Source organism: Haliotis rufescens, unplaced genomic scaffold, assembly GCF_023055435.1.
Source record: "Haliotis rufescens isolate VD_foot unplaced genomic scaffold, xgHalRufe1.0.p SCAF_6, whole genome shotgun sequence".
Classification (NCBI taxonomy): Eukaryota; Metazoa; Mollusca; class Gastropoda; order Lepetellida; family Haliotidae; genus Haliotis; species Haliotis rufescens.
In genome coordinates, this window is record NW_025964334.1 from 51646352 (window position 1) to 51662036 (window position 15685).

The window sequence follows — 15685 nt, forward strand, 5'->3', positions numbered from 1 at the left end:
TTAATGTTTAGAATATCTAATTAATAAAAGAATTGTTTTTCTTGAAGATATGATGTGTGCAAACCAGAAATGAAAGGAAAGTGCTGCTTGGGTGTTGAACAAGTTAAATGATTACTTATTTTCCTTTGTCTATTCGTGTTACGATATTGGCAACAAATGTGATGGGAACACTTGTGCAGTTCTTTAAAAAACATATTTTGTGCTGGGGTTGGGTGTTACTATTCATGTAAATTTAATAATGAGCATATTTACTCTGTAAGATGTCGTTGATGCTATGGGTGCCTGGCCATTGAGCCATTTGTCGCCCTGACTGCCACTGAGAGACCACACTGTTGTGTTGACGTTGCCGACGATGACGTACACGTTGAGTGTGCCGATCTGACTTCCGCTCATGTGGTACCAGAAGGAGATGCAACGTGTTAATGATGGCGTGAATGTTGAACTTGACAGCCACGCTTTATCTCCAGATCTTCTTGGAGATGATGTCTCAATGAATGCATATTTACCTTAAGAGAGAGAGAAATAAATATGAAAGACAAGTTTGTGAAAGGCCGTTTTAAAAGGTATATCAGTTGCATCACCACGATTCATCTTATAGTGGGATGAAAATGCAAGTCGTTGTTGTTTAATACTTTGGTGAAACTCGTGAGCACCAACCAAGGATAATAGAGTCAAACTACTAGGTCATACTGTTAGCAAGTTAATTGTAAGACTTAGTATTGAAAAGCCAGTTGTTATATAAGTCAGTTATATTCAGTACTGTCAGTGCTGTAGGAAGCGCTTCGTTTTAACGGTCATGAAATAATGCTGGCTTTGTCTACCCCTGGTTCATTGGCAGAAATAGATGCGAAAATGAAATGACTTGACCTACCGGCACTGTTGGCGAGAGTGTGGTCAGATGATGGCCCCGTGCTAAAACTGGACGTGCGACCAGAGTTAAGTGTCCAGTCAAAGTCATCCTGGCCTTGAAGGTTCGTCCATGAACAGTAGCCCTTCTCAAAACTGCAGGATCCTGGATAACATGACAGAACAATGCAAATGACTGAGTTGGTTTAACATCACGTTTGACACAATAATTCAGTTTAATCACTGCCTGTCCGGTTAATGTGGGAGGAAAGCACAAACTGGTTGGTGACGTTTTCTTTTCAGGTAAAAGAACATCAGTCATAAAACCATTTCCACATTCACAAGTCCATTGCTCAATTCCTACTGTATCATAAGCATGTGTTCAGGAATCACCACCAAATAGTGATGTTATCAGGTGTTTGCAAAAGGCTAAGGTATCTTGCAACACTGGTGGCAACCTTCACAAACAATGTAAAGTAAAATCAAGTGTTCACCTGAACAAACACGGGAGCAAATGATACAAGTCAAAAAAGGGAATTACATTGGACATGGCTGTTATTACTGATGCGTCAAATTGGGAAAAATCATACACTTGTCCATCTTTTTGATAGCTTTACTGAAGCCTTGAATGCTGATCAAACCTACGAAAATGGGTGTGATACCGATTGATTGAATGACTAGCGGACCCTGGCAGTTAAGGGACGTAACTCACATGGGGTTAGTCCATTAGTTACACAGCATGAACGTCTAGAATTTGAAAGGCATTAGAATCCACTTAGTTCAATTAAAGTTCACGATGCTCACCTGGGGATGCGCATGCGCCACTTGTGATGCTGATGTCATCAATGGCGATGTCACCTAAGTAGCTGACGCCTCGGATGCCTTCAAAGGCGATCTGGTAATTACTACGTGACAAGTCATTTGCTGAAAGGGTAGTTGAGCCGAGTGACCATTTCATTCCTTGGTTACCAGACAGGGTCCACACAGTCGTCAGTTGTTTGTTTGCCAACAGCTAAAACAAACATATAAACAAATGTTCGTGTTTACTATAACTGAACATGGCAACATATTCTAACAGGTTCTGTTTGAATTGAATAGGGTAAATCAAATTAAACGGGTAGTCAGCGGATTCATTCTACAAATCACGTACATCAAGTAAGTAATCATTTCTTCTTTTGTGAAGCATTAATGTGAATAGCAACAGTCTTATACAGTGGTTAGGGGTACAGTGGTATGATGGTAAAGTGGCATTATTATTGTGGTATATACATGCTGGTATTAATATGGTGATACAGCGGTATTTGTATGGTGGTATGGTGGAATGGCTACAGTGGCAGAGCTGAAACAATAAGGTGTTATAGTGATACGATTGTGCGGTATAAAGGATGTATTTTGAAATGAATATGTAGTATAAGAGAGTATATATGTACCGGCTATACCCTCATAATTACATTCTATGCCAATCCAAGCTCGGTCAGGAGACACTAGTATATGTATCCTGTCTGATGTTGAGGGTACCGACATGGAACTCCCCCATACGTAATGTCTGGACCTACCATAATGTTGAGGGTATGGACACTGAACCTCTCCATACGCGATCCTGTCTGACCTACCATTTTTCTTGGGGGTACCGACACGGAACCTCTCCATACGCGATCCTGTCTGACCTACCATAATGTTGAGGGTACTGACACGGAACCTCTCCATACGCGATCCTGTCTGACCTACCATTATGTTGAGGGTACCGACACTGAAGCTCTCCATACGCGATCCTGTCTGACCTACCATAATGTTGAGGGTACCGACACGGAATCTCTCCATACGCGATCCTGTCTGACCTACCATTATGTTGAGGGTACCGACACGGAACTTCTCCATATGTGAACCTGTCTGACCTACCACTATGTTGAGGGTACGGACACTGAACCTCTGCATACGCGATCCTGTCTGACCTACCTTTTTCTTGAGGGTACCGACACGGAACCTCTCCATATGCGATCCTGTCTGACCTACCATAATGTTGAAGATACCGACACGGAACCTCTCCATACGCGATCCTGTCTGACCTACCTTGATGTTGAGGGTACTGACGCGGAACTTCTCAATACGTGATCCTGTCTGACCTATCTTGATGTTGAGGGTACCGACACTGAACCTCTCCATACGCGATCCTGTCTGACCTATCATAATGTTGAGGGTACCGACACGGAATCTCTCCATACGCGATCCTGTCTGACCTACCTTGATGTTGAGGGTACCAACACTGAACCTCTCCATACGTGATCCTGCCTGACCTACCATTATGTTGAGGGTACCGACACGGAACCTCTCCATACGCGATTCTGTCTGACCTACCTTGATGTTGAGGGTACCGACACTGAACCTCTCCATATGCGATCCTGTCTGACCTACCTTGATGTTGAGGGTACCAACACTGAACTCCCCCATATGTTATGATGTCTGGATCTACCCTGATGTTAAGGGTACCGACAGGGAACGCCCCAATACATGATTCTGTCTGACCTACCATGATGTTGAGGGTACCGATGTGGCTACCGTACATGTGGTAGTAGAAGTTGAAACACAGGTCAGTATTGGAGGCTGGGTACGTGGGAGACACGAGACGTGCTATGTCTCCTTGAACACGTGGAGCTGATGTCTCAATGTACATGTAGTGCCCTGTAACATCAAATGTCATTGTTGGTTACTGAGGACGATGTATGATATTAGCAAGAAACCTGTTTGATCACGGGTTGGTGCTTGGTATCAGCCAGAAAAATAATCATTGACTTGAAGGAATAGGTGTCACCTGTTCCGAGTGAATGAATGGTGCAAGCTGCGAGCCTTTAGCAGTGACTTACAGAATGTATTCACGAGGTACAGCTATTACATCATTCAGTGTTTCATACATACATCATCCGTTGAAAATTTGTGAATGAAAATGAATCAAAGAAAACCTGTTTCAAACCTTTTTTCAGTTAACCTATTTTTAATGAGGCAATGTTAGGAATTTGTGATGTCATGGAGAAGCCAAAACGTTTTTCACACATTAATTATAACAGCAGATAATAACACAATCATAGACATAAAGAAGGTCAACGCTACCTCTTGATGTCCCGTAGGTGTGGTCACTAGTTGGTCCAGTTCCAACTGATGATGTTGTCTGGCTGGCTCTGGTCCAGTCGAAGCTGTCAGTCTTATCCTGGGTGTAGCCACAGATTGATGGGGTCTCAAAGTCACATTTACCGATAGGATTCGATAGGGTACCAGGCTTGGGGGTTGTCCCATTTCCTGTAAAAAATGAATAATTTAGAAATACGTTTTCATGCAATTCTGTATCACATGGATTACGGAACGATCTAAAAAAATGTACTATCTGAACCAACACACTGTACGGATTAGGAATCCAGTTTGATTGAAATTTATAACAAGGGAATTCAGGACATTAATCTGATGTTTACTTTGAAAAATGGTGGGTTTTTTTGTTTGCAAAAGTATTTCAAGGATTACAATACAGGGGTGTGTATTGAGTATATATTTGGTTGAATTTCGTTTAAACTGATGACCCTGTATGAGATACACCGACCGCCTATCATCAATATTCATGTATTCATGATAGTTCTGTATTTACCATGCCTTTAACCACATCAAAGTTTGTTTTATGAAAAATGAGAAAGGGCGTTTCTTACCCTCACAAAAGCCGTCTTTGAATGTGATGTCATCAAGGGCAATGTCCCCAAGATAGCTGACCCCTCGAACCCCCTCGAACACGACCTGGACATTGGTCAATAGAGGTGTTTAAAGCGTTAGATTTAGTCGGAACCTTTCAGTTATATCACGTGGTCCAAATTAATACTGGATGAATGCCCATGCAGGTTGACGTGTGCCAATTTGGTGAAATATTTCAACACTGGTTTGGTACTGATATAAATCAAGAATTACAGTCTGCAAATCGACGAAGCTGTCCACACCCAACGCTAAGTAACATTTTTTTTATACTTATCCTAAAGCCTACAAACACAGTCACAACCTTGTGAGTAATGAATGTCATATATATAATGAAGTTACCATTTACATTGTGTTTGATATTATATTAATCCTGTATGTGAAATGCATAGATCTATATGGAAATTAGCCTTAAAAAACACGGAAGTAAAACTGTCTTGGTTATAGTTTTTTTTAACCATTACCTTAAGGAGTGTCATATTTTATAGTGAGCTTCAACACTTACATTATACTGTCCCTTTATATTTATGTCCACGGATCCCTGTATCCACTTATTGCCTTGGGTACCGGTTTTGGTCCAGATCGCCGTGCCCAAGTTGGAGCCAGCTTGTGTGTAGACGTTGAGGGCGTTGATGTGGGGGCCGTACATGTGGTAGTAGAACTGCAGGCACTTGGTGCCCTGGGAGTTGACGACAGGGCTGACAACGCGAGCTTTGTCCCCATTATGTCGGGGGTAGGATGTCTCGATGAAGATGTAATACCCCTCTGGAACAATTGGTGAGGAATGCTGATTTACTATGCAAACAATAATACTACGTCTACAACACGTTGTATATAGCAGTGGTTGAGAATATAAGCATGCTGCCTGATGACCGCAGTCAGCAAGATCCCATAAAACCATGATTTCTCCCATTTGGGTCGCCTCTAACGACAAGCATTTGAAACATGCAGGCCACTATCTTTCCAAAGGGTTCTCATAAGAATAGATTAATGACAGTGGATATCAGATACGATCCAGCAGGACCATTGAACGCATGTCCCTTACAAACCATCATCCTTATGTTTGCCAATATGTTTGGGCGACACAACCAAAACCAACTTACTTCTAGTGGTATGGTCATTTCCCGGCCCGGTACCACCTGATGTTGTTGTGCCTTTCTGTCTAGTCCAGTCAAACTGGTCATTATGGGCCTGTGTCCAGCCACACATGTTGCTCTCGAAGTTGCAGTTAATTGTTCCAGACACTGAAAAGTACACCTTGAATATTATATTGAGATATTTCCATGTCACAAACCTTTATTAATGAGATGGTCAGTCCTGGCGAATTCTATGTAAATCTTTGAAACTACTTCGAAACATATTCTTGTGATCGACGTGGCGTGTAATGTTTTTTACTAAACATACATAGGCAACATCCCCGGCTCACACATGACACATCTGTCGAACATTTGGAAAAAAATAGGTAATTATTACTTAAAGTCAACCAAAGATACAAGTAACAACAATTTTTGTTGCTGAAATTTTCGATGAAGGAAATGATGAGGAAAATAAAAAAGTATCGATAAAAAGTTTGAAACTTTAGATTACGAGTTACGCGTATTCGTTACATACTCATTACGTGTCCTTAAGTTTATCTGCATTGTATCACTAATTATCCTCAATTGATTTTAGACCACAGATAAGGCATCCACACGGACAATAGGGTCTGATGGTCTTTGACCATATATCGTGTAAAGTGAGCATGAGGTTAACGAGATTCACGGTATGTAAGAGTTTAAGCTTACATGACGTGGCTGTAGGTGGGTATGTCGACCTCGGGGTGGTTGACGCCGGCGTGGTCTGCCCGAGGGGGCGTGCTTTTCCAGGAGTCAGGCCACATACCCCTGGGTGGAAGTTAAGTTGATCTATGGCGATGTCACCAGTATAGCTGCTCCCGACCGTAGCTTCAAACATAATCTGAGAAGCAAAACTTCAGATTAGACGTCAATTCCAGGCAAACATTGGGATGTATAAAACTGTGAATTCGACATGAAAGTCCATCATTAAAAGCAAGAAATAAATATTGACTTCCTCTTTAAAATTGTAAATGAAACATAATCTTACGTCATACATAATGTATTGACATAAATTCAAACGATGAAAGCCAACCATATTTTGAAAGAAAAATATGTTTGACATGTTTGTCATTTGATTGGGGTTGCGTGAACTAGCTTACTTTTTAAAATTTACTTTGGGACAGAGAAGTGACCTGGGAAGAGAATTGACTGGGGCTTTAAGATTGAAGCCGCACTGACAATCCTCACTGTCTCACTGATAATCCTTAAAATAATTGTCAATGTTAGGTGTCTTACATGGAATTCCGTAACCGATTTAACAGGGAACTGCCCAAATGACCATGCGTTGGCTTGGTTACCAGACAGCTGCCACAAGGTGGTACCAGGGTAGGTAGAATTGGTGACGTAGTTGACCTTCAGAGTTCCGACAGATGCGCCATGCATGTGGTACCAAAACGAGTAGCAATAAGTGGTGTTGGCTCCCGTTGGTTTAAACGTTTCACTGTAAAGTCTAGCTTTCTGACCTGCTTTCCTTGGGGCACTTGTTTCAATGTAGGCATATGTTCCTGACGTAAAAGATGGATATGAATTTCAGTTATTTCAATGTGTGTCAGCCTGGCAGTGTTGAATCTGGTGCCTTTACATCTGTGAATTTAGTGGTTCATCCATAACCTTCTCGCAGAGGATTCTCACTTTGTAAGAGCAATTGAAATTGACTGCTGTCATGCTAAACAAATAATCATAATCGGCAGTCCTGGCAAACAAAATGTGTCGTTCAAAGCTAATTTCTTTCTTATCTTGTATCTAACATTTTATTATGAATATCAATCTTGAAGTTAATGATGCCTGAAGTACTCACAGAAAAGGATTAATTTTCACATATGGCACAACTGTCAACATCTTGACTTTGACTAGAAATTGGTAACGTTGACAATAGTTCAATATTAAATATTTTAAAGAAGGGTTCTTTCATGTAACGCTCTTAATAGGGCATAATGCTCTTAATCTAGATTATGCAAGAAAAATGATGCTGACCTTGCGTGTTGCCCATGCTATGATCGACGGTGGGGCCTGTGTTGACAGAGGATGTGTGGCCACGTTGCAGCAACCAATCAAAATCGTCTGTGGCGTCCTTTACATTCTTGTATGTGCAGAATGTGTGTTTGTCAAAGTTGCACGTACCTGTAACGACATTAGAGCCATATGCAAAAATACATCCTAGGGAAAACATTACAAATGTAGAGCCACAAAATTTGGACAACATGTATTATATTTTGTCCTCACGAAAAATGGGAAAGTATTAATCCAGAAAACATACCATAGGCATATGTTTATGTTTTAATGTTACCTCTGCAAAAGTCCCGAAGTGATAATGTCTTGATAACAACACTGAGAATTGTAAAATAGATTTCCCCTTGTTCGTATTTTTTCTCCAGATTTTTGCAACTGATATGTAGGAGTATCACAACAAACATACCAGGAGAAACACAGGCTCCAGCTGTGACATTGACGTCATCAATTGCAATATCGCCATGGTAACCAGATCCAACAACCCCTTCGAACACAAGCTGAAAAAAAAATGTGAATAGTTATACCATAGAATGAAGTTATCTACCCATGTGGGTATCAGTGAATTCCAAAGACTGTCAGGGTCCCTACACCATTGTGACACAGTTGTCTAAGCATCGAACTCGAGCATGCTGCGCAAATGTTTGAATTTTAACATTCGTGGTCAAGGGTTTTAATAACTGTAGACCGCTTCGATGTGAATCAAGTCATTATTTACCCTCGCACAAAGGTCACATAGCGGCATGAAAACTATATTCTTCACTCACTACCCTTCGGCTAAAGAAAGGAATGTGTCACATGCGTAATTTTTTATACTCACTGAGTACATAGCCTAAAGAAATTCTAACCTTGATTGCCTCCATTGTTACTGGTGGTGTACTCGAGTAAGGGTAAGGTGCTGTCAAAGCATTACATATTATCAGGGGTTGTCTGAGATTCGACTCAAATGGTGTCTCCAGGTACAACGTCACTACTCAGGGAATAGCAACGTGACCTTCGCACCCTAAATATAAGTGTTTAAGGAGACCCATTTTCTGTCTGTGACTTAAAGTGTTTGGACTCTTACCTGGAAAGCAAACTGTGGTTTGATCGTAACTTGAGCCACATTCCAGTTGTTGCCTTGGTTGGACTTCCGGGTCCAGATCGGTGACCCTAGGGAGTTAACTTTGGTGTAGACATTCAGCTGGCCGATCTGCGACCCGTACATGCTGTAGTAGAACGTGAGACAGTTGGTCCCCCCAGTGTGGGTGGTGGGGGAGAGGAGCCGAGCTTTCTGACCCTGTCTCCTGGGTGCTGACGTCTCGATGTAGAAATAGTGCCCTGTACATTATATATGGTGGATGAAATAGTTGTAAATTAGATTGCGAATGTGAAATATTTAGAAATAACGAGTATAAAATAAATTGAAAGTGAAAACAAAAAGAACTCTTGACATTGAAGTATTTAATTTAAACACACAATTCTAAGTATATGTACGTTTACAAAGTTCAGGGTAGTCTACGATCTGGCCTTGATATATATAAACAATTCCAAAATGTAACACAAATTATAGGGTCCAGTGTGAAGAAAGAGTAAGCATGTGCCTTCAGACAGAGCTTGAAACATAAATGATACAGGGGCTTCAGTGTGAGGTGCGTGTGACAGGACAATGTGACAACTGACCGGCACGTGTCCCGTAGGTGTGGTCAGCAGTGGGGCCTGTGGCAACCGAACCCGTTGTCCCAGTCGTCTTGGTCCAGCCGAAGTCGTCAGAAGTGTCTTGATGATATCCGCAGCTGTCTGTGGGTTCAAAGTCACACGACAGCAGGGACGGGATGCTTCCTGTTGCCGTCCCTGAAGACCCTAAAACATCATCAAAGAAACACGATCTCACGAAAAATGGCGACTAAACATTGTGATTGAACACTTTTTTCAAAACACTTTATTGAAAATTGAAAATACACGAATAAATATCAAAGCAATTCCTCTTAAGTGATGCATGTGAGAAAATAAACAATTTGATTAAATCGACAGCCTATTGTATAAAAAAACAAAGAAATAGTTTTAATGTATTGAGATGTGATGATGATAAAAATTAAAACTCAGTGAGTTAGTGAGTATGTTTTTATACACTGTGTTTAGTAAAATTCCATCAAAATCACGACAAGAGACACCAGAACTTTTTTACTCAGTATGTGGTGCCTGCTTCAGTGTGTTTGACTGAACTGGGATTGCAATAATCCCACAATATCGACGGGTTTTCGTCTTGACAAGCCCATGCTTTAACATCCAGTCTAGCTCACCGCACCTTCATTCAATTATATAGCTTGGAAATTCTGGGAATAAAAACAAGTATGTTTAATATTACCCGAACAGGAGCCAGCAACTGCACTGATATCATCAATGGCGATATCTCCTGTGTAGGATGTTCCACGACTGGCTTCAAAGACCACCTGAAGTGGAGACGCTCCCGTGATGTCAACAGTAGCTTTCTTCCATGTAGGACCCTGAGTTCCGTGCTTCGACCACACGGCATTCCCCAGTGCGCCACTTCGCTTGTAGTAGACTTTTAGGTTGTTGATAGTTTGGCCATACATGCTGTACCAGAAGGTGAGGCACATTGTCTGACCATTGGTCAAGGTGAGAGGTGGACTGACAAGCCGAGCGAGAGAATTGTAACCATTCCTTGACGTCTCGATGTACATGTAGAAGCTTGCTGTTCCAGAAAAAAGGAGAGACTTATTACAGTCACTGTTTAAGCAATACCAAGGCGAGGGATGCCAATAACGGGCTCCTCGAAAAAAAAAAATTGTCAGATTAAATTCAGATTTATTTTAATTACAATAAGAAATAAGGGTTAGGACATGCAGTATTTTGATTTTTGCAAGCCAGATGACGAAACGACTGACAATTCGCGCCATGGAATTTTGAGAGTGACATAGTTTACACGCCGTTATATGAAACCATAGAGCCATACTCGATTTGAAAATTACACGTGAGCTTTAAACGCCTAAATGGATGTGTTTTTCTGCTCACGACACTGGTGTAAAACGTACTGGTTAGGAAAACACTGTGATACTACAAATAGGAAAGTTAAGTAAGTCTCGTCCTATGAACGTTTGCACATGGCGGTATATGGCTACCTTCAATATGTCTTCTAGCAACAGCCCAGTAGATAAAAGAAAAATATACGGAATATTTAGAGATTCGAACCCGGACCTGTGATGGGCGAGGGCAGAACCACTGGGCTACCAACCATCATCCAACATCACTACTTACATCCAGTGGTGTGGTCACCCGATGGTCCGGTCAAACTGGACGTTGTACGTCCGCTATGTCTCGCCCAGTCGAAGTTGTCACTCGTGTCCTGCGTCCAACCACACGTGTCGTAGGTAAAGTTGCAGTTAAAGTTCTTGCCACCTGTGTGAAAATGATCGATCTTCATCACACACTGTCATCACACAAAAAATAAACAAATATTTGGTTACGGACAAAGATTTGTAACACACTGGAACTGCCCCGATGGAGTAGAAGAGCGCCAGAGAGCGATAGGGCTGTGGTTTGATCCCCTGGCCGCGTCACAGCAAAGACGTCAAAGATGATTCCTGTTGTTACGCTGTCTGGCGCTCGGCATTGAGGGGATAAAACAAGGAATGGCCATCTCAGAGTGTTTGAATATTATGTGTCTGAAAAGGCTTCCATGCTTAACTACAGCAGGGTATCGTCCTGGGCTACCAGCATAAAACTGGACTTGTGTTACAGCAGCCACACAAACGTCAATATGAAATTGAATTGATCGCAAGCGCAGCGTTAAACCCAAGATGAGGATGAAATTCGTTCTGGCTTGACACAATTACTTGAGTTTAGGACAAGAAAACATTCCATCTAAAATAAAATAAAACAGATTTCGCACGTTTAGTGTAATCTTCGGCTTTCAGCGAGGAATTAAAATATCCAAAAGGTGATCTCTCTGATGGGAATCCACATTTGAATTAGTTTCATTCACGTGACTATCACATGACAGTAAACAACGTAGTGTCAGTTGTGATCCTGATGCAAACAGCAAAATTAAAGAATGAGTGAGAGAGTAGGTATTTCACCGGCATTAATCATTTCAGAGCCATTGCAAGGCGGGAGACATCAATGATGTGTGGACTCGAAAATATTCGAACCCAAGTCTAAGGCCAGAAATGACAACACGTTCAGCACTAGCTTGGTTACCCATCTACAAATGTGCTACAGTGAAAAAAACATGAATTTTATGTTTTTGCAGGTAACATATCAACTTAAAAGTAAAGTCACTACTGAAATGTGCATGATCATCAGAAATGCGTTATGCTAACCTGTAGGTTTTGGTGTTGGTTTGGTGCTGGGTGTTGATTTCGGCGTTGATCTGGCTGTGGTGGTTATTCGAGTTGTTGGTTTCTGGGTCACGGTTGGTCTTGCTGCATTGGGAATCCCTGAAACACAATGTTAATGCTCAGAATATTGTGTGTAGTGGCATTGATGTCAGTTCAACACCGTGGCCTGAAACGAAGGTATTAGACGTTTAAACCGTCAGTGAAGCATACGAGCATTAGCACGATAGTGAAAAAAACATGGATCATAGTTCAGGCGACTCTCTGATTCGAAACAAAGACAAGTTGATCCGTGGCAAGTTGTGCACCTTTGCCCACTGGACCATCTCTGCCACTGTTGATTTGATACATACTGTTAATATAACCGCAAAGAATTGTGTTTGTCTTCATTTTGCGATTCAGTGCAGCATGCTTATTCACGATAGTATTGAATCATTATTTGGGGTTAAATTACCAAGAATCTTGGAACTCACTTTGGCATGAAGCTGCATTGTCAATAGTGACGTCATCTAAGCCAATGTCTCCTGTCCAGCTGCCACCTCGGACACCTTCCACGATGATCTGCACACGGTAGAAGCATGATTAGCTTTTTCTACATCTTTCATTTGGTTTATTGTAATATTTATGGTGTACTCGGACTGAGGATACGATTAATACGTACATTAGGAATACATGCATCACAAGATAACAGATAAGTTTTTTTCTGGTTATATCCTCTCTATTACTTGTCAATATTCAGAAAAAAGAGTACTTACTTTATAATGGCCTCTGTATTCATTCCCTACTATACTGTTTCAAATATCCACTGCTTCTACATCTTGACAATCCTGATTATATTTTCGTCTAATGCTCCTTGCTATATTGCCACAGAAACTAGTAAAACGAAAATATATATTTCTTTGGTCTAGCAAAAAGTGTTGACTGTACCTTAAAGTCTGATGTGGTGGGTGGTATTTTAATTTGCCCTTGTTGCCAGGTATTTCCCTTGGCCCCTGTCAACTCCCATATTGGCAGTGGGTTCGAGCCTGACTGCTGGGAGTACAACCGCAGCGTGCCAACCGTGGTGCCGTACATGTGGAAGTAGAAGTGGAAACAGGTTGTGTTGGAGGCGGGGATGTTGGCACTGAGGAGTCTGGCATTGTCTCCGGAAACCCTTGGGGCTGAGGCTTCGATGAAGACATATTTTCCTGGAACACCAATGACCTCATATAATTACTTAGGATGGTTATATACCTTTCAACACTGTACAGGGGATACAAAAAATGCCTTCACACAATGTAAGGAACAGAACGAGCGAATGTTCCACCAACTGGGCTTTCCCACAGACCCTTGAGAACATAAGCCAGGTCATGTCAGGATCAAATGTCGAGTCTAAACCATATTTGTCATAATCTAAAGAAATAACAACCAGATTTTGCGTTTTACTATACATGGAAAATAATCATTATTATAATAATAATTAATGTTATTATTATTTTACCATCCGTGTTTGTAAAGACTAACAATTCCGTTCGTGAAACCTTTGCGGAAGGACGGATATCTGTACAATTGTACAGTTTATATACTTTTTCTATATTATGTGTGACAGATTCTCCAAAACTTAAACGTACTTATTTGGTAGCATTTTATGGAACGGGTTTTGTCGCTTTTATTCATTCAAAATGTCATTTAAGAGGTAGGAAAATGCTTCTCAAGAAACAGATCATTTGACACATAACACATTCCGACATTACCATGTCCACTGGTGTGGTCAGTTGTTGGCCCAGTGCCTCCACTGCCCGTCGTGCCTTTGTTGAGAGTCCAGTCAAACTTGTCGGTCTTGTCATTTCGCCACGAACACAGCCCACTATCGAAATTGCAGTTCACTAAAAATACAGAAAGTTTATTGAATACAAAATATTTTGGTACGTCATCTAAAAGTGATATTATATATAATGTCATCTGCTAAATGAGTTAGTTAGTGAGTGAGCAGGGTTCTACTCTACATTTTGCAATATTCCAGCCATGAGTAAGTGAGTTGGGTTTAACAGTGGCGTGTCAGCTTAATGTGGGAGGAAAGCCTGAAGTGATGCAGGTCTGAGACGTTTACCACTTTGGTGAAACTAACGATTACGGGTATGGTGCTGACAAACCTAGAAACATAATCATAGCAAACGGGGATTCGAACCCACAATCATTGGTTTCTCGCGTGCCCAAAGGACGCAAATCTGCACAGCAAACCGCGGCGTCTTAGAAGACTGGGATACCTCCGGCCATGGAGTGACCCCAATAAAGAAACATCATACAATGTTCACGGTGTTCCGACTGAAGAGCAAAGCCTTGAACCAACACTCTAGTCTATGGCACGGCTCAAGAAAAATGTCTGGGCCAATGGTATGTTTCAGATACAACTAAACACTCTTGATCCTGTTTCTGATTTTTGGTTCAATGTGATGTTTGTTTCTCTCCAAGAGGATTATTTTAAAGGCACTGGTGTCACATTCGAATGAATCGTAATGTTAGATTTCATGAATCTGTATAATTTAATATAAGATTTGATATAGATCTTTGGTTAAAGGTACCCTTACTTCAATTATTGACGATATTAACAATTTAACTTACCACTTGTTGAACAGGCGCCTGCTGTCACGCTGAAATCATCGATCGCAATATCACCCAGGTAGCTTCTTCCCACGATGCCCTCAAAGACAATTTGGTAAGGCGTATTGCTTGACACAGTCTTGAGAGAGACCTTCGCGATGTTCCATGAGTTACCTTGATTTCCTGTTAACGAGTGAGTGAGTTAGTGAGTCGGGTTTGTCGGGTTGTGGCAATTTGACGAAGGAACTACTGGTGAACGAACGACACATACACACACACACGCACACACATATATAATATATATATATATATATATATATATAAACAAACGTATATATATATACATGTATGTATCTGAAACACACACATATATATACACACACCTGTGTGGTTCCTTGATCTAGAGAAAGAGGGTCACTATTGTGTTGGATACAGTTGGATGATTATCGAAATCATTTGTCACTTTTATTATCGATGCTTTCACTCAAACAATGTGACAGATATAAATCCATCGCCAACGGCGTGGCGGGTATTTACTTCAATGACATCACTCCCAGTTTTGGCTGGATGAACTTGCTATCGGAATAATAACTAATCTTTACGCCTTACCTGACAAATGCCAAACTGGAGAACCCCTGGCACCATTTCTCAAGACATAGACTTTCAGAGTACCGATTGAAGTTCCATACATGTGGTACCAGAAAGTTACGCATGTTGGTGAGGTGGGTCCAGTCAATATGAAGGAATTCAGTCGTGCAACATCATTGGGTCGTCTAGGAGCAGATGTCTCAATATACATGTAGTGACCTGCGTCAAGAAAGTGGAAACATGTTGCACAAGAAGAGAAATAGAAGCGCCCAAAAACGAATATTTCTGTAACAAAAGGAACTACATGACTGATATTAACGTCAGGAATCACCCGTGGTTGAAGCGTTAAGGTACTGACACCTTTACCTTAAGGCAACAGAAGAAACACACAAATTATAGCATGTAAATGGCTGCAGACACAAACGTGTTACAACTGAAATTCAAAGTATCATGACTTCAGTTTGACGATGTGGTTCTAAGAAGAAG

General features: G+C 41.2%; 1 protein-coding gene across 1 annotated transcript in view; it reads right to left on the reverse strand.

Moving 5' to 3' along the window:
- Nucleotides 1–15685, reverse strand: part of LOC124138153 (MAM and LDL-receptor class A domain-containing protein 2-like) — a 120557-nt gene that overhangs the window by 90289 nt on the left and 14583 nt on the right. The window contains exons 26-47 of the mRNA XM_048386546.1: nucleotides 15221–15418; nucleotides 14633–14794; nucleotides 13765–13896; nucleotides 12959–13218; nucleotides 12505–12592; nucleotides 12017–12133; nucleotides 10953–11093; nucleotides 10042–10389; nucleotides 9357–9536; nucleotides 8761–9014; nucleotides 8104–8194; nucleotides 7662–7808; nucleotides 6924–7192; nucleotides 6357–6528; nucleotides 5676–5816; nucleotides 5078–5337; nucleotides 4536–4620; nucleotides 3952–4137; nucleotides 3374–3525; nucleotides 1651–1858; nucleotides 872–1012; nucleotides 253–506 (exon numbers count right to left, since the gene is read on the reverse strand). Of these exons, the coding sequence (XP_048242503.1) occupies nucleotides 253–506; nucleotides 872–1012; nucleotides 1651–1858; nucleotides 3374–3525; nucleotides 3952–4137; nucleotides 4536–4620; nucleotides 5078–5337; nucleotides 5676–5816; nucleotides 6357–6528; nucleotides 6924–7192; nucleotides 7662–7808; nucleotides 8104–8194; nucleotides 8761–9014; nucleotides 9357–9536; nucleotides 10042–10389; nucleotides 10953–11093; nucleotides 12017–12133; nucleotides 12505–12592; nucleotides 12959–13218; nucleotides 13765–13896; nucleotides 14633–14794; nucleotides 15221–15418 (3986 nt within the window). The remainder of the gene's footprint in view (nucleotides 1–252; nucleotides 507–871; nucleotides 1013–1650; nucleotides 1859–3373; nucleotides 3526–3951; nucleotides 4138–4535; nucleotides 4621–5077; nucleotides 5338–5675; nucleotides 5817–6356; nucleotides 6529–6923; nucleotides 7193–7661; nucleotides 7809–8103; nucleotides 8195–8760; nucleotides 9015–9356; nucleotides 9537–10041; nucleotides 10390–10952; nucleotides 11094–12016; nucleotides 12134–12504; nucleotides 12593–12958; nucleotides 13219–13764; nucleotides 13897–14632; nucleotides 14795–15220; nucleotides 15419–15685) is intronic.